At 40.7% G+C, this 19,614-nt stretch overlaps 1 protein-coding gene across 7 annotated transcripts in view; it reads right to left on the bottom strand.

Annotated features, from left to right (window-relative positions):
* The window catches only part of LOC117947513 (ERC protein 2), a 142,014-nt gene that overhangs the window by 83,100 nt on the left and 39,300 nt on the right, over positions 1-19,614 (bottom strand). For 5 of the 7 annotated variants that reach the window (XM_034876502.1, XM_034876499.1, XM_034876501.1 and 2 more), the window contains 5 exons: positions 9,278-9,415; positions 5,085-5,273; positions 1,423-1,464; positions 900-1,093; positions 571-576 (listed from right to left, as the gene is read on the bottom strand). In XM_034876502.1, coding sequence (XP_034732393.1) covers positions 571-576; positions 900-1,093; positions 1,423-1,464; positions 5,085-5,273; positions 9,278-9,415 — 569 coding nt within the window. The remainder of the gene's footprint in view (positions 1-570; positions 577-899; positions 1,094-1,422; positions 1,465-5,084; positions 5,274-9,277; positions 9,416-19,614) is intronic. The other 2 variants (XM_034876496.1, XM_034876500.1) reach the window with 1 other exon arrangement.

Below are 19,614 nucleotides of genomic sequence, written 5' to 3'. Positions count from 1 at the left end.
ATAAACAGACAGTGTCTGGGCTGGATAAACCACCTCCTACTGGCATGCTGCTGGCTGCCTTCCTAGCAAACACACACACACACAATCTCACATACATAAATACATTTGCTGAATGTATTTACAGTAATGCAAAGACAGAAACAAAACCACTTACACGTAGAGCTTACAGACATATTTGAAAACACCTTAGATATGAGGAAAAACACACATGCACTCACGATAGCAATGAAATGGGAAGAAGCTTTTATGAGTCAACACAACTGAAAAGTTATACGTCTCCAGTGATCTGAATGTGGAAACATATAAAGTCTTTCATTGTGTTATTGCTGTGACAGGAATGAGGACTGAGATTGTTTGCCGTAAATGAATTTCACATTTACTGTCCCGCTGGGATAGTCAAATCTGATCTTTCTGGGAATCAGATTTGAGCCAAAATGCCCCAATTTACAATATTATACCTGGGAAAGTCTCAAACCCAACAGTCATGGCATGATGTTAAAGGTGATGGCTATGGACAGCTTTGGCGTTATTATGATGATTTGTTCAACAGGCACACAAAGATCTACTTACCCAGGTCTGCAAACATTGATACACAGAAACAAATGATAAGACATTAAGCCACATGATTAAAAACAATACATGTACATAGGTCACAGTGTGCATTTCTAGAGTGTGATTACATCAGGCAAAAAGCATGACAGCGTGGAAGTGTTTTCAAGTGCTGGGAGGACACAATCTAGACAGTTTACGTCTTGTGGATTACTCCTTTATAAATAGAGCACTTAGGAATGAATAAAGATCTTACAAAGATCCGGTCACTTGGAAGGACACTGCTTTCTGAGGACACCCAGACTGCATCTTGTTATGGATATAAATGTCAATGAATTTTTGACCCTCACCTCTCAAGATCTGCAATCTTTTTCTCCTTGCAAGATTTGTCCATCTCAGCATCCCTCAGAGCTGTCATTAGTCTCTCCACCTCCACTTGTGACTTCCCAGATTCCTCTTTGTTGCGAGCAACTTCCTGCTCCAGAAGCCTCAGACGATCTGTGATGTCTGGACACTTCCGGCCAACTTCTTCCGTGTTTTGCGTCTTTTGGGGAAAGCAGGACACACAGAGGGAGCAGACACATAAGGCATAGCCCCAAAACTGGATACTGCATGCAACATTATTAAGACCGATTGAAAGTAGATTTAAAGTGGCCAGTTTAGGACATCTTAGACTCAGATTTTCTAAAGCTGCTCTTTATTAAAAGCCATTGTCAGACTAACCTTAACTTTCATTTTAAACTGCAATTATTCAGACTTAATTCTACATCTACTGAAATGTCATAAAATGGCCCCTGCCCACACACACATACACACACGCACGCACACATGCAAGCACAAAACAAGTAAGAGGCATGCAGTAACTGAACCTACTGATGGGCTTACTGCTGGTAGCCCATCTATTTTGGCTGGCACCTACAAGTTAAAACAAACAGAAAAACACATGTTAAAATAAAATAAGAATATAGTATAAGTGCCAGGTACTGTCATAACATCTTCTAGGACTGAAATTTTGGTCACAGTTTGACAGTTACACAGGGTCAGATGCAAGTTCACAGTACATGGCTACAGCTTTGAAAGCTAAAGGAAAGGTAAGTCAATCCTGAGTATGTGGTTAGGGTCACAATCTAGCTCAAGCAAGACCAATCTCTTCCCCTCATCCTATCTCATCCCCCCCACACCGGTTCCTATGCTGCCTGCTTTTGTGTGGTTTGCGTCTATCAGTTGTCTCCCGGGGCATCCGTCATGTAGAGTTAGGAGTTCAGTCATTATCATTATAAAATTACCGTCTCCCTCTGTTTGGCTGCAATTTTATGAGACCTCCAAACATCTCAAATGTTTTTTCTAAGTAGCGAGTAGAAAAAAAACATGAGAGTTACACTGATGGATTCTTTCTTCTCTGAGAAAAATATCCCAGAGGAAGTTTGTACCCTAGAATTATCTTTCTCCCTACCTCTCCCTCCTCCTTGGTCTTTACTTCTCTCTGTCTGTGTTTTCAAAGATTGTTTAACTTGTTGAAACAGCTGAGGCCACTCGTTTAAACATCATCAAGTAAGTGCGTGCACAAACACACACACACACACACACACACACACACACACACACACACACACACAGAGCAATTTATTGTCAGGTCTATGACTGTACATGCAGCCCTGCTTGAGTCTGTCATTAGAAAATGCACCAAGGATTGTCTGTTAACTATTACCACTAGCCAATCTGAACAGAGTTGGCCCCTGGATAATAGGTGATACAAACATGGGCACAATGTAGAGCACAACTAAATGTTTGAGAAGTCTTGAGGTGCAGGCATTCAAAATGAGGTAGCTTAGCAGGAACCCATCTGTTAATGTTAAAATACATCCTCAAAATGTCAATGAAGATATTATTTTTTACTATGACTCTGTGGTTTTGTGTATTTTTGGTTCTGTTCATTGATATGAGTCTACAATATACCTGCCACATGTGACCTTTAAAAGCCCCATATTCTTGTCACTGTGTGTATAAAGTACACATGCGCCTGTACTAAGGATTAAATGCCTTGAAAAAGAGGGCCACTTGGCCTTTTGGAAGGCAAGCAGTCATTGTTTACCTCATCCTTACCCCCATTACCTCTACACCTAGCCTCATACACTTGTGCGCACACACCCAACCCAATCTTAACTTGCACAAAATGCATTAGGCCTAAGTGGACCAGAGTTTGTTATGTTCTTTCAGTGGAAAACACAGACAGGGGGAAAGTAGGGGCTGAAAGATCTGCGGGTCCAACAGGGATTTGTGATATTATGACAGGAGGGGGAAAGCCAGTAAAGATACAATTACATATTTGGTCACTGAAATTATTATTATCATTCCTGGAAATGTCTCTGAAGTGTAAATATTACAAATAAGTTAAATATGTGTGGCCACCAGGATCTGAACTGGGTCAGAGGATACCCAGCCATACTGAGGCCGGGTAGTATAAAAAGACTCCTATCTGTCTTTTTATATCATAGACATGACAGAGTTTGATCTCATTACATATCTGTCTGTGCAAAAATCAAGGTCTGATTAGTCTTATTTTCATATTATCATCCAAAAATAAAAACAGAGAACAAAAAAGCAACAACACAAAAGGTAAGAAGATATGACATCTGCCTGGTTTGAAAAGAATCTTTTGAATAGAACTCAAAAGGGAGTTGAGGTGTGGTGCCTTCTTGCTGATTTAAGCCAACCATCTCTGGAAAGGTCAATGCCTTCCCTGAGGTTCTTTAGAATGTTCTCTTTGAAGAGCTAGTGTTTAGTTTCAGAAGTCCTTTATTAACCTCGGAATCAACAAATACTGTTTTATGGGAAGAGGATGAGGATGCAGCGAAGTCAACAGAGCTCTGAGGTCAAGATAAAAAGCTGCACTAACAGCTTGACTGAATCAGTAATACAAACATCTGCAGATACAGTGAGTGGGCCACCGTGTGTACACGACCTGATGGCAGACACAAACTCTACATCTGCGTGACAGGTTAATGGCTGTCAGGCAAAAAGCTTAATTATCCATTTTTGGAGGTATTTGAGATTTACATCATATAAGAATGCTTCCCATACTCAAATAAGTGTTAGATTAATGTACCAATTTCAAAAGCATTTACTGTATATTAGGCATTAAGACATTGTGGAAATGCAATTGTTTCGCCAAGCAACAACAACATTCCAGTTGTATTAACACAAGTGACAGCATTCAGCATTTGCTCAAGACATTTCTTTATCATTCTAATTAAGATCAATTGCTTTACAGTTTCTGTCAAAACCTGACAAATCTATATAGCAAAATACATTTTTTTAAAGTAGAAAATGTCCTATGTAAATAACCCAGCTTTCGTTGTTGTATTGTTACATCACATAATAACATTACATTAGTTTGGAAGAAGCTTTTTTTAAAGAAAATTACATGTGAATTCACACTTGATAGGCACAAGAGCAAGCGCAACCCTTTACATTTTTTCAGTGCTAGAGTACAAGCTTTTCAGCTTTTTAGAAATCAGACACAGTTAAGCACTAGAATGGGGTGTGGAGGTATAATCTAAAAGGGTGAAAACACACACACACACACACACACACACACACACATGCATTCACAAATATAAACACACAAACACCATCTGTCTTTTTGAAGAATCTGCAAGTTTACATAACAGGTCTGATTGCTGCCAAAATAGTCCAATTATGGCAACACTTCTGTCAGAGTGTGAATCTGTTGGTACAAAGAGTGTGTCCCTTTCATGTGGTGCGGTGTCAACATTCAACAAGATATCATTTCACAGGAATGAGATGTGTGTATGCTTTTTATGAGAATAAAAGAAAACATTCTCATAAATTCTGGCAGGGTGAGATTCTGTCCTGGCTTGTAAGCCTGAGAGAGGAAAAAGAGAGAAAAAAAGACAGCCAGGCCTCTGACTTGGCACCAGAACAGGGATAGAGGGATCTTTTACATCCATAAATCACTCTCTCTTAATTCATCCCTTTATCCTGCGGGACAAAGTGCAGGCAGGCCTTTTGCTAGGGAGTAGCTAACAATAGTGTGGATGCACACAGGAAGGTTAGAGGGTGGAATCACTATTACTGTAGATGTAAGCAGTGTAAATCCAGGGTGCACCACTGCAGAGTATTTGTAAAAGTAAATTCTATTAATTCTTAAAGTACTCAAAAGGAAAAAGGTTTTGAAAAAAGGTAACTTGTTATTTGTTTTATGAGGTCTATGAACTGAGATTTTTCATTTGGGTTTCTTTTTAGAGCTTGGCACAAGTGGTGAAGTCTGTTTTCATGATGTGAATAACGATGAAATATTGATGGCTGTTTGTCTGCAACAGTCTCGAACATACCAGACTATCAATCTTGTCTACAGTGCTCGTATCAACATGCAGACTGTTTCAACCACAACTTTTGTGTTAGATATTTCAAATTACAACACTGCATAGAACACACAACTTTGCTTTTTTATCCTCTAAAAAAAAAATCTCCTCTGAAGATATCACAACTTAATTAAAACAATCCATACTGACCTCTCCATCAGGCCTCTGGTTCTGTGTCAGGACGGGGTTAGCAGGCTGACTCTGGGACAGGTTCTGGGGCTGCATGGCTGAAAGTTTGTCCTTTAATACCTGGTTCTCCTTCCTCATCTGTTCCAGCTCCTCCAGCCGAACCCTGTCTTCCCGCTCCTTCTGCTCGCGCAGATTCTCAATCACTCGCTCCTGACATGGTAAATGAACAAGAAACATTAAGGTTTGAAGAGCTATCACCTGCATAAAAGCTTTTACGCAGTTTAGAAATGTATGTTTGGTTTCCAGTGAGCAAAAGACAGCCCTGTGTGAATCCAGTTCTTTCTTATCATTATTAAAAGATGTGAGCCTGTCTCACGCTGTTTAGGCTCACCAGCATGCCCCCCAAAGTAAGGGCCAAAGACACACTTATAAATGCCCATCATAAATAATACTGACATAAATAACAGCAGGGACATGAGGAGATCAGAGCCAAGTAGAACAGATGGAGATGAAGGAAGCAGGAGAAGGGTTGAGGGACACAGATTTATTGAGAACGGATTTGAAAGTACTGCAGATCACTTCCTAACAACTCCACATCGCCTGCTGATGAACCAAGTAGGAATGTTTACATCATAATTTTCTCTATTCTCTAATCACACTGGACAGCGGGAGGACCAAGGCTTTGGGCATTGGCCTGAGACCAAGTCCAAACCGTGGGTGGCGGAGTATGCAAGGTGTGTGTACTAGGTGTGTGTTAAGGTGTATGTGTGTGTGTTTAGGTGTGGACTGAAGTGATTATCAAGGTGTTTACTCAGGTGTTTATTTAGGCAGAGAGCACAGCTCAGCAATGAGGCTTTACGATGTGGCATCGCCACATGATTGGCAGCTTTAAACCCCTGGGTAATTGGACAAATACACCCACTAACTAGAACTGGCACAGTAATGCACTACATAGTGGGCTCTGGAGGAGAGGGCAAGAGAGAGAGAGAACAGAGTGGGTGAGAGACCACATGGCTAATAGGTCCTGGGTGTTTTCCCCACATTATGAAATATCTCTAGGATGTTTATGGTTTAGGGAAAGAGATCAGGATTTGATAATAAAAAGTGAGGAACACACATAAACACAACAAAAATGCACACACATAACATCACACAAACACCAAAGAGCAGGGCTCGGCTTGGGCACAATGCCCTAGCCTGTTAATTAGAACCACAGCATTGTGGCTAGCAACTGGCTCCAAGAGCAGGTTTGTGACAGGGAGTGTGATTAGCAACACACACACTCGGTCTTGTAAACACGTTACACACACCCTGTGTTGACCACAAAGTCTGAAAAGCTCGCCAAACGTTCTCCTCATCACAGCCGAATTATATGTAAGCTTCATCTGAAGTGGTTTCTGCGTAAACAAATGGGACAACGCAGAAAAGGGATTTACAGTTTATTGTGCCATGATGCTATTCATTTCAAAGTCTGTCGGCAACAAAAACACATTTAGATGCTAACAGATCATTTTGACTGAAAACATCTATGTACCCAATGAAAATCATATCAGCCAACATTGTGTTAATCAATAGCCTTTTTTTCTTGTTGATTTAATATACATATGTACATTCAGTGTAGTTCAAGCTAAATAAACCGCAACACAATCAAAGGAAGTAATTGCAGACTACAAGGCAGAGACAAACACAAACACACACACACACACAGACACACACACACACACACACACACACACACACACACACACACGCTTTCATATTTGTCAAGAAATCAAGTACCCCTGTGTCCAACAACACTTAACATGCTTTCACATGATCAGTGTCAAAGCACTTATCACTGTGTAAAAAAACATTTCAATGTTCAATATTTTTATTAAGAAGGTTAGCTGACTCATCACTTATGTTGTATCTCCCGTTCAGAACAGAAACATTAAGTTGCAAAGCTCACTTTTGAAATAGTTCAAAATGTCAGTAATGAAGCATAGTGCTAGTTCAGACGGAGCACTGAAATCATGTTTGTATTGTCTGGTTGGCATCAGCTGTTTACAATATGCTTCACAATGATTGGCTCATTCCCAGCTGTGGCTAGTAACATCTAATCATATTCATGCAGGCATAAAGCGTGGATAACCTGACACTGTTACTCTGATGATCATGCTCCTACCAATGCCTTTTGCTGCTGAAGCTCCCTCCAACTCCTCATGTGGTATTTTGTATTGTTGATTTGACTAAGATCTATCGTCACTATTAGGATCCAACAGACAGGCGCGCCACTGAAATTTTGTTTTGCTCCTGTAGAATATTTTCTATTGACCTTGATCCTTCAGTTACTACACATCAGAGCACAAATAACACAAGCTAATGTTGCAAACAGAAATATATAGGCATAGACATACATACAGATTATGTCCGCATTGGAACACATAAAAATGTAGCAGCCACTGGAAAACTAAGACAAACAGTTGGACATCCACATCTGTCCTAACTGGGAGCTCTATAAATTCTTAAGCAGCAGCCAGTGCCAGTAAAATGTAAACCAGCATTCATCTTTTAGCCTGCAGTACAAACAAACACGTAAATGCAAACCCTTTTTTAGCCTGCAGCGCCAAAGCAATCATTTTTTAAAACTATAGTACCAACAAATGTGTGCTAGCAACGACTTCAAACATCCAACAAATCTAAGCAAGATCAAGTCACTCTGAAATTAAGCCAGTCAGTTCAAGGTAGACTGTATATACTGCAAGACTAGGATTTGACATCTCCATGGTCATTGTCAGTGCAGTATACAACAACAAATCTGCCCTGTGACCAAGCCTCTGTCCAATTACAAATCACTGGCACCCAGCAACCATGATTGCAAATTGAAAAATTGCATCACTAAAGGCTTGTGTAAAAAGAAAAACACCAATATCATTCCAGTTTCTCTAAAAGTAACTTATTTAACCCGGAATACTGCAAAATTAGTGTTGTTTTATTAGGCAAATGTACCTGTACAATTAGATGCATTGCATTTTACTAAAGACAAAACACCACATGACTATTCACATTTTAGTGTTAGTCGCAGCATGCTAAATCAGTAGTGTTGAGGTGAGGTTTTATGGAGACCAGCTGCTCTCTCACGTAGCCAGAAAACAACTAAACCTGCATATTTACGATCAACATTCAGCCCATTCACACACAAATGTGGAGTTATTCTGCTTAGTTCACCTTGATTCACATGGCAGTTATTTAGCTATGCGATTTTATACTGCGATGTATCTTCTAATGTACAGTATACGGAAGGCTACTGTGCTCATTTTACTATTTGCCAAAACTATGGAGGCAAGTAAATCTATTTAAGAATTAATTATACTTTTATTTTTCTAACATTGGACCAGGACTGTACAAATCCCATTGAGACTAAACAGATCATTGCGTCCACACTGTCTCTTTCATTATGTTCACTCTCAGTCTTAGTTCCTCAATGCATGGTTGTGTTATCTGTTACTATATTTCCATCCCAGTCTGATCCTTTGTAACTGTATTCCTTTTGCTAGCTAGGCTCCTTCTCTTCTTCTTTCACATGTCTTGCTGAAGTTACTCATTTTTTACTCCACCCTTACATTCCTTGACCTCTCCCTCCCTTAATTCTGAGGCCACCTCTTCCATCAGGGCTGTGCCTCTTCTGCCATTCCACTTTTCCATCCCTCCCCCTTTCAAAACTTCTATCCTCCTATAATTCTATAGATCACTCCCTCCCTATGTTCAGCACAGTTACTGACAGGGACTAATCCTCTGTCAAGGTTCACCTTAGACCCCCCTTCTCCTTCTCTCCCTTACTGTGTTCAGAAAGGACCTCATCTAGTGTGGTCCAAGGTCTATAAATCAAAAGGCTGTGTCAGTAAATTATGGCAGTGAGTCATAGAAAAGCATGCCGCTTAATTAAGCCAGATGCTGTATACCAGCTTAGAGAAAGACCAGTGTGCCTCAACAGTCAAACATTTTCAGATCTTTCCAAACCAAGTGGCGGTTAAAAGTTCTTCTTAAAACAAGTGTATTTCAATAATAAAGTGCATAATGCTTTACAACATCCCTTCAGCAACTATTCTAACATAGCAACCTTGATCTCCACCTCAAGTCTCTCTCCCCAGCCGTTGCCATCAGCTTTACTTGACCTGCAACATTTTCAACAAAGACATCCTCACCCTCCCTTCATTCCTCTCCCTGTTCTGTACCTTTTCTGATAGGGCTTCTTCCAGTGTGGCGAGGGCTGTGTCTGTGTTGCTGGAGTCAGTTTGAAGGCCCTGGACCCTTTCCCTCAACCCAGCCAGCTGTTTGTCCTTGTCCTTTAACTGCTCCAACAGGTTCTCAATCTGGAAATAAATAGACAGAAACAAAGACAAGAGAGGAGCTGAGGTTATCAACATGTTGATCATAGATCAAAAGAGTCACAGGCAGAAAGGTTTAGACCAAACCTGAAAGGTTAAGTAGCATTTAACTGGACTATAGAGACTGAAGACCTTGTGGTACCAAACCATCACAAAGAAAATGTTAGCCCATTGCCTGCTGATTCATCGAGAAGATGAATCTAAACACTGAATAGTGTGCTCAGCCTCCAGCTGCATTCTCTAATTTCCTGCTGTAATGTATTCCATTCTGGCCCAACATCTCAAAGATGAGCCGCAATGAAAGCCACCACTGTTAGGCTTGGGTCAAGACAATTATGGTTGGATTCATGAAAGAGAAGAAGCTAGACTTAGTGGACATGAGTAAACAACACAGCAATAGAATGGTTTGAGCAAATCAGCTTCAGTACTAGTTTAATAGTATATATAGTATATAAGAGTTGAGTCAGCCCAAGACTTGTAGGACTGTGTCTCTGCAGCTGCCTTTCTGTGGCTAACCTCATGTCGCTAAAGTGGTGGTGTAATAGCCAGTTGTGGTGTTCAAATACCTTTATCTGATGAACCTCCACACAAACAGAACACAAACACACAAAAAAGAAACATACACAGGCACAAACACAAAATGCTCGGAGCTGTACCAAACAAAACACTTGCAGATGCAGCTGGGGTAGAATCCAATGCCATGCAATGAGTCTCCAGAGGTCTACAAATAAGTTCCAAAGGGAAAGCAAATCTGTTGACAGGACACAGCGACTTCACAAGCATGCTCTTACATTTGAATTAATGTCATCTTGATAAAAAAATAGTAGTTCAATTAGAGTGGATGTACTCCCAGAGATCCCAAGAGCTAGAGTATAAACTTTACATATCACACAAAAATGCATCTAGTCAGACTCTGGCCCTCAGGAAGTGCGCCCCTCATACTGGACACAAGGTTGGTTATGTCTCTTTCTATTCTGAATGTTTAATCCGTTGACCTTTTATATTTGAAAAAAAAATACTTCTGTCCACAAAAAGTAATTTAAAAGCCTGTGACCTCACCGCAATCTAAATTATTTGGGCCAAGCAGAAATTTGTCGGTGGGGCTAGTGGGAGAAACACTACTGCACATGTTCAGTGGGCCGCATCACGGAAGTAAACCCAAAAGCTTAGAAACTTTTTTGGCGTATGCACCAGACGAGCAACTCCATTGAACTGAATAGGCGCCATTTTGGGATCCAGTATCCAGTTAATATAATACATCCAGGGTCAGTCTTCGAGTAATGCGTTGCGTATTAACTACCAGTTTACCAAACCAATCTGCATCTGGCAAGGAGCGACTTTCAGCTCTGGGCATGGTTTAGGTGTGTGTGAGAGCTGCAACTGTAAAAAAAAACAGTGGCATTTGTGATAAACAGTGGGTTCAACCAATCACCTGCCAGGTAGAGTGTGCCCTTTCCTAAACAGTTTCCAGTGACAGCTTCTCAGATGGTTCTGTGTGACAAACCATTGCGCTCGTCAGGTTGGTAAACACTGGCATAGAGCGTCATTTTTGGTTAAGTTGTTTTCTGCAAACAGACAGAGCAGCATTTACTCACTGCTGCAAAGCATTAATATCACAACTAACCCAAGTGGTCCTTTCCCAGTTTAGGGCAGTTGTTGTACAAAGGAAAGGCATATACACTGAAAAGAACTTCTTATTTAATGAACATGAGATAAAAAAAACAAACAAGAAAAGCCATTCAGGCCAGAGAGACCGCATTTCAACTAGGATGGTGACAGAGTAAAAAAATGTCTAGTGTGTGTGTTTGTGTTTGTGTGTGTGTGTGTGTGTGTCTGTGTGTGGGGGGGGGGGGGGGGGGGGGGGGGGGGGGGGGGGGATGGAGGAGATACTCTGCATTCTTGTCATGGGTACATAGATAGATAATGTCCAAATCTCCACATCTATTTTACAAATGAATCTAATTAGACTGTAGACTTTGGGGTTCTCTGCTCCCAAGAGCAAGGAATCAAAGGAGCCAACTTGGTTTTGGCAATGGAGGGAATATGGCAGGAGGGGGTGGGAAAAGCAGTTAGGACCCTTCGGCAGATCTTGATAGGTTAATGACATGTCATTATACAGCCAAGCGAAAGGCTCTCATAGAACAGTCCACAAGTGATAGGGACATTAAACCCTTCAGGGAATGATGGGAAAGCCACACTACCAAAGACAGATAAAATTCTCAGCAATGTATGATTTCCATGGATGCGTTAGATCGGGTTCTAGGGTGGACACTATGAGAAAGAAAGAGGCGAGGTTGATCTGGTTTTCCTCGTTTACTCTCTTTTATGTCTCTTACTTAAGTGAGTGGGCTGAAGAGGTACTTTTCACTTATTGTCCAAGAGATGTAGGTACTTGAGCACCAAAGCTAAACCATAATGAAGCACCAGTGATTCCTCACAGATTAAACAAGACTGATGCTGGAACATGCTTGTGTCCACATGCAGTAAACACAAGAGGAAGTACAAACAAACCAAATATCTGGCTTTGGCCTCTAGATGTAGCAGCTCAGTAGCTTTGACATACATTGTTCTCCTAACTACGCACATAAAAACATATACATATGCACTCATGTTCCCAGCTCCCTGTCCCAATGGGCACCACATAGCCCTATTTCAGGTCAAATTGAGCATATCGCTCCTGGTCTTAGATAAATGATTACATTCCTCACCAGGCTTGAGTTTGCTTTGGCCTGGTCGGACAAAATAAAACTACCTCTCGATGAAATATTTAGCCAAGTCGCTCTGCCTTCTGTTAAATTGTGCAGAAAAATCTTTGGACATGAAGAAAATGTTGTATCGACATATGAGGAGTCACGAGAGTCATGGATATGGGAAAGAGGGCAAGGAATTCTTTCAGAATTCTCAACGTCAAAACACACTCTCCAAAGAGAAATGCCTTTCGTCGACAGGCGAGGTACAGGTCAGCCATATGTCTGGAAGAGGGGGGCCTCCTAACCAGTAGCTCAACTGTTATGATGAGAACAGCAGCCATTCAGTTTATCTCTGTGTATGAGGCTACCTCAAACTATCCTCCCGCATCTCTCTCTCTCTCTCTCTCTCTCTCTATCTCTCAAACACACACACACACATATCTATCATTAAACCGCTGTGCATATGTCATCCCACTCTCCAACCACACACACCTCCCACTGAAGCAGACCACCTACGATAGGCAGCTATCATGACTCGACAGGCCAGGCATTGCGGTGTGGACTGTCTGTCCCATTGAGTGTGTATCCTCCTGAGAAACCATGACGTCTGTCTCAGTCATCTCCCACACACATGGCTCCCCACAGTTTACAGCCATACTGACTGACTCTGATAACTTTATCAGCAAGCTGATAGGACACAAACAGATTCCCCTTAAATGTGTTGATGCGCATGACCCTGACTTCGCACATGACATTGACTTTTGCAACATAGTAGTTGATTACTGCAATCGACTAATCCTTGACATAATTATGTAAAGAAAATTAAAAGGACGCAGAGAGTGGCTGGCCTGCAAACACACAAAATATAATGTGCATGTAAAAAATATGGCAACAAAGATGGTTTACAAATGAACTATTATAAATGTGGTTGTGCTGACAACTTCTATAACAAATCATTGGTGAAACTAGAGGGTTAAAAGTAGGCTGTGATATTGTCAATAGTGAGAAAAAAACACAATGAATTATAGAATTACTTCATTTTCAAATAAGTGAGAAATATTTAAAGTAAGGGGGGGACTTTTAAGTCTCAAACAATAGCTGTAATGTTAAAAAGTTAATATATTTTGGGTTTTGAAATCCATTGGGAGCCTTGGTGTTGCTGTGGTGTTGCGGTCCATAGAGTATGATCATGATTATGAAAAGCTGAGTTCTAATGTTATGAAAGAGAAGTTAGTAAAACAGTATCAGGCCCTGTGTCTCTGGCGAAAAATCATAATCTAAAAGCAGCTTGTTCCGGAGCAGAACCACAAACCCGGTCGACCCGTCTGTCTTTCATCCAAACTAAAAACTAGAACTTGGTGGCCTCCAGAGGAATAATTTCTGCAGGACAAGAAGGAGACCAGCGTGGAGCGTGACCACCATAAAAATACAATCGTTTGTATTTTTAAAACTCTTTTGGACCAATAAAAATACCAAACAATAATTGGTTGCCCTTTCTTTAAGATTACTCATTTCTCTGTGCTTGTCATCGCCTCTGAAAATATGACAGGGACAGTTGTAAAACCCCAAAATCCTGGCACTGGTATGTATGTGCATGGATGTATGTACACACACACACACACACGCACACACACACACACATACACACATAGAGGGCCAATAACCGCAAACTAAACATTATGTAGTAACACAGTGTGTACTTCCCCAGAGAAATCTAGGTCACAGTCAGACACGATGAAAGACTACATACTGGAAATATCATACTGCTACTTCAGGTACTCCACAATCACATGCGCAACAATACTAGTAAAGCATGCACATTTAACACTGTGTGTGTGTTTTACAGTATACTCAAACATGTACACCTGCATACCATTCCCATCTCATGCCGTCAGAGCTTGTTGATTCTCAGATTAATAGAGGACTTCCTCTGGCTGCTGAGCACTCAGATGTGGCTTTTCAGAAAGAACCACAGTTTGTTCATAAATCTCAGGGAAGATAGTGACCTTTTTAGTGTGAGAAGGGTGTGCTTGCACTTAATTTAACCCCTGTCCCATCACTACCCCTTCTCTGCCTGTGAAGCAGAGCAACACATGCAACGCTAGCTGACCGAGAAAACACTGATAATGTGTAAACTGGCGCCTCCATGTGGCAATTTTCTGCAACAGGCCTATTTAACCACTTATCTTAACTGCAGAATTCATTTAAATGTTAAAATGTTGTTTTATGTTATGATGTTGTCTTTCTCGCATCGGTTGTGTCAGGACACCATAGTGGTACACAACCACAGAGGAGATGCAAATTCTCAAAGTTCGTTGAATAAGTGAACTCCATTTTATCAGATGTGACACTTCGCATCTTCCCTTTACGGAGCAAGGAAACACAGAAGAGATACTGCTCTCTCTGAACCCAGACTTAAGTTGCACCATTGAGCACAACACTCACTTTCTACACACTACATTATTATAAGTTGAAACCTTGAATAAAAGTAGCAGTAGAGTTACAAAAGGGATCTGCAACCATTTACTCAAAGCTGAGAGGTCCCCACCAGATCTCTACAGACCGCTGAGTTGACTGGCGGGGAATGTAAGGGGGCAACGTGACACAAAGACCCTTAAAGCAGAAAATTAAACCTCTCCCCTATTCCCCTCGAATGACCTTCCTGATGTCATGCTGCTTTGTTCGAGGAGTCATTACTCATCTGTTATCGACCAGAACAACGGAGCAAAATGACTTCATAAGACGAGTGGTGCCCGAGAGAAGGAGGAAGAGAAGGGAGGGTCACGAATGCTCAGGTTCTAAAATCATCCACAATTTTCTAAACAGGGAAAAGTAGTGGTCATTCTTTATTTCTGTCAGGGGACTTTTTTTCTCCTTTTAAACTATACTTTGTTAAAGAGAGCAAAAGAGTTTCCCCCTGACAAAAAAGGGGTTTTATGTGCTTTTTTTAAAAAATCTGTTAGCCAGCACTTGCCTTCAGAAGAGGGCAGGGCACTATTACACAATTACAAGTATTGTGCCACTGTGTACCTGCATGTGTGCCAGCGGTCCTGCATGTCTCTTTCTATCTGGTGTGATGTTTTCTACCCAATCTATTTTGCCTTTAATCTAAAAAAGACCATGCAGAAGCAGGATCCAGTTTTGACAAGCCAACTAGGCAGGCCCTTGCCTACCCTACAGCCAAGAAAGAAAAAATTAGGTTTTGTCAAGCTGTAACTAGGAGCAAACGAAAGAGACAGAATTTTCTATGGGTCTCACTACGATTACGACTGAGGCCTGTGACTCTCACAGCAGCTTCCTCTCCATTCCACAAACATTCATTCTGCTCTAAACCACCATCGCCTGTTTAGAAATACAAAAGGTGCTCTGTGTCCATCAGCAACACACACACACACGCACACACACACACACACACACGCACAGACACAAATGAATACACATGACAAGCCAAATTGATCAAAATTCCTAAATGTGTTTTAGGTGTCTTGTCAATGTTTCTTGTATCTGTTCAGATAAATTAAGTTGTCAGTGTGCCTACATGAATGAATCCCAATCATTCCTAAATTGGAATTGAATTATAAATTATTATATATGGGACAACCTCAGAAACATCAAATAAAATAAAGCAGAATGCTCACAAAGATACACAAAATTACAGGAGGGGGGCCAAGGAATTGCAGATAAGATCTTAAACAGATGAGTGCAGAAGCTGCCATCATCAGCAAGGTGGTGAGTAGGCAAGGGTTTACTGAAATCTTTTAATACTGTAATTTTGTGCATAAGCTAAAAGCACATTACAGTCACCCTTTGCACATGTTAAAACTCAGCCATCTCCACTGGCAGCTACTCTTATTTATGCCTTGAGTGTCAGTATCCAGAAAAAAAGCTCTTACCTGTAGTCATCAAATAAAAACAGTCCTTTACAGATAAGGTTTGACAAAAACACAGGCTAGTCAAAAAGCAAGAAGCAACACTTATTTTACACACACCACTGTCTCCTCAAAAGATCTTCCTAAAAAGTCATATCTGTGTTACCATTATTGGCTGTTTTAGGATATATACTGTGTGTGTGTGTGTGTGTGTGTGTGTGTGTGTGTGTGTGTGTGTGTGTGTGTGTGTGTGTGTGTGTGTGTGTGTGTATATATATATATATATATATATATATATATATATATATATATATATATATATATATATAATATATATATATATATATATATATATATTTATATATAATATATAATATTTTTTTTTTCTTTAGGACCCAACTAGAAAACAAAACTGTTTTGTCCAGTGTCAGAAAAACTAACAAAAAAACTCCCCAAACTTTGATTAATCTTAATTTACAGTTAAAATATTTAAGAAGCTTGATAAATGAAGCCAACTGTTTGTTTATGTGCATAAATACATTTGCAACACACAAACAGGAAACCATATCCACTTATATTATTATTATATTCTGGGGCTTTTCTGAACATATAGTTCTGAATTCTGAGGAATACACACACACACACAAAATCGGGCTGTGATTATTATCAAGAATGTCGGGCCAGGTCCAGGCGATGGGGGCTGCACATAGCACTTACAAATATGACAAGCAGACATCCTCCCCCTCTCCCCACACATTCCTCCAGAAAGTCATTTACACAGAGACCCTCCACTGCATTCATACATATAAAATAGACACCAACACACAGACACATTACATTGACACAAACATGTGTACACTTACACAAACAGAGATGCAGACACACACAGAGAATGACAGAGAAACAGCTAGAAAGACGAAGCGAGTGTTGTTTTCATAGTGATTTCTCCTGGTCGACCACAGAGCAAAATGAGCAGAGAGACTCCTGCAGACCCCAGAGCTGTTCAATGAAGACAGATTGCACTTGTGCAAGCTTGGCTGTACATGAGTGTTAGTGTGTCTGTGTGTGTGCCGGCCAAGTTGATCCACATCCATGCTCTTTAGGCTCAAGACCCTATCTTTGCCCCCCTCAGTTGCGGAATGCTGCAGTGATTGCTGGGTAATTACCCTGACGCTTTATTCTTCTGCTCCCAGCACCATTAGTATTAATTCTTTTCTTTTTCTCCTCTTTGGAAAGAAGGAATGGGAGCCCTTTGATCTGAAAGAAAGAAAGAAAGAAAGAAAGAAAGAAAGAAAGAAAGAAAGAAAGAAAGAAAGAAAGAAAGAAAGAAAGAAAGAAAGAAAGAAAGAAAGAAAGAAAGAAAGAAAGAAAGAAAGAAAATAGTAATGTGTGGCCACCCGGCGGACCACAGCAGCTGTGTGTCAACATGTAGCTTCTGACCTCGGCACACTTTACAGTGATCTGGTCAGACAAATCAAATGCACTATAGAGTCATACAATTTAACTGAGAGACAGAGGGTCAAACTATGACCCACTTTATACAGAAACTGAACTGCCTGCCGCAGGTCTTAAGAGTCCCATGAAAGGTGCTCTTTGGATGCTTTTATATCGACCTTAGTTGTCCCCTAATACCATATCTGAAGTCTCTTTGCCAAAATTCAGCTTTGGTGCAAAATTACGGGCAAGTCCCACAATGAGCTTTCCTTCGGATGTGCCATTTCTGAGTCGGTACCTTTTCACGACAGCATTATGTCTCTCTCTCTCATTGGTAAGCCAAATTCTGCAAAGCAGAGAAAGGGGAGGTAACCTTGCCCGTTATGACCTCATAAGGAGCAAGATTCCAGCTCGGCCCATCTGAGCTTTCATTTTCTCAAAGGTGGAGCTTGATACCCTGGGCTTGGTTTACACCTTTCATCATTTCTAGCCACTGGTGAACCATAGGGAGCCTGGGGGAATTAATATTAATGTCATGCCATGGGACCTTTAAAGTATGAAATACTAACACTTGACTGCCAACAGGTTAGGTCAAAACAGGTCAGCCTGAGTTATGGCTTTTGTCATCATCAGGATACTGTGAAGTTTTAGTTCTTCATCAAGTCGGAGGGTCATCAAACATGCCTGATTTCTTCAACTGCAGTGCATGTGTTGTGGTCAGGAAGAAGACGGACGTGAATAGCTGGAGCCTGACATATGGCCCAACACTGGGTTTGTCTTGACTGATGTGTAGCCTGGCTCCACTCAGCCAGCCTGGGGCTCTCACCATTAACCCCAGCTGATTGCTGATAGGAGCAGAAGGGGGATACAGGGGGGCCTATCACAGGCTGTTTACTGGAACCTCCCCAGCTCCAACAAGCTTATCTGCAGCCATGTCTCTGCAATGTGATTGGTCAGATGGAATCCATTAGGATGAAAGGCATTGGTGGCCTCATCACAAGATCTATCAAGCTCACACACACACTCACATGTAGAAACATACACATACAGTAAAGAGTTATCCAAAAGGATCTCTAAAAATTCAGCTTTTAAACACGCGAGTTCTCACCTGGAGTACTTACAGTGTACAATACTGTATATCTAGACAAATCTGTCATTCACTGTTTGGATTTCTGCAACTTAATGACACAAAGTCAGGTGGCAGCTAATGCAATACACATTATATATGTTGAGTCTTTACAGTATATTCCGTAATGGTATCAAGATATGCACCTCTACATTATAACATTATCAGTAGTAATATAATTGGGGGCTGGGTATCTTTTGGAATGTTTCAATACAAATGCTAATACAATATATTTGAGTTTCAGTGTCTATATCTTTTTTTCAATACCTTAGTTTGAGGAATATAAACCTGTTTTTTCTACAAAACCCTTATTTAACAAAGTGAGTCACACTTCTAAGTGCATCAGTGTTCAGTGTTAGGTAGACCATACACAGTCTCAAATGAGCTGTTTCCTGATTCAGAACCGGAAATATTTGACCAAAAAATTAAATAAACAAGACTAACAATCTGACCAAGCATGTGATTCCAACTTGGGGCACTCTACAGTTATCGATACTCCAACCTGTTCTCACATTTTAGTCGGTAATCAAAATACATTGAGGTTTTTTTCCAACCCTTTGTCATTGACCATAAAGACATTTTTGGGTGCCAACACTTCTTATTTTATGACTGTTTTAAGGAGTAATTTAAAATTGTAGAAAGAGATCATTGTCTGTCCTACACATCTGGACAAAAGCAGAAAGCAATGTTTTGTTTTGCTAATGCTGGACTAATATTTTTCCTTTCTATTAACATGCAGCCCCTCCCCTCGCTATCCATATGCATCAATCTCAAAAGTACCAATGTTGTTTTGGGGCAGTGAAATGAATACGACAAACAGCTAGGCAACCAAACAGAATTTGGTCATCAGGCGGTATGTATGCATTGATTCAACGAGGAACATGAACATTGAGTGTATTTCAACAATAATGAAAACTCATAAAATTATGAAAAATGAACAGACAGAAGAGTAATTGCTCCACAGAGAACGATCAAAAGAGGGGGAGGAAACGAAGGCCAGGAAACATCTCTATCTCTCTCTCTCTCTCTCTCTCTTTCTGTCTCTCTCTCTCTCTGTTTTTCTAT

The sequence above is a fragment of the Etheostoma cragini genome, chromosome 7 (assembly GCF_013103735.1).
Source record: "Etheostoma cragini isolate CJK2018 chromosome 7, CSU_Ecrag_1.0, whole genome shotgun sequence".
Classification (NCBI taxonomy): domain Eukaryota; kingdom Metazoa; phylum Chordata; class Actinopteri; order Perciformes; family Percidae; genus Etheostoma; species Etheostoma cragini.
This window is presented reverse-complemented; position numbering and strand designations above follow the sequence as displayed.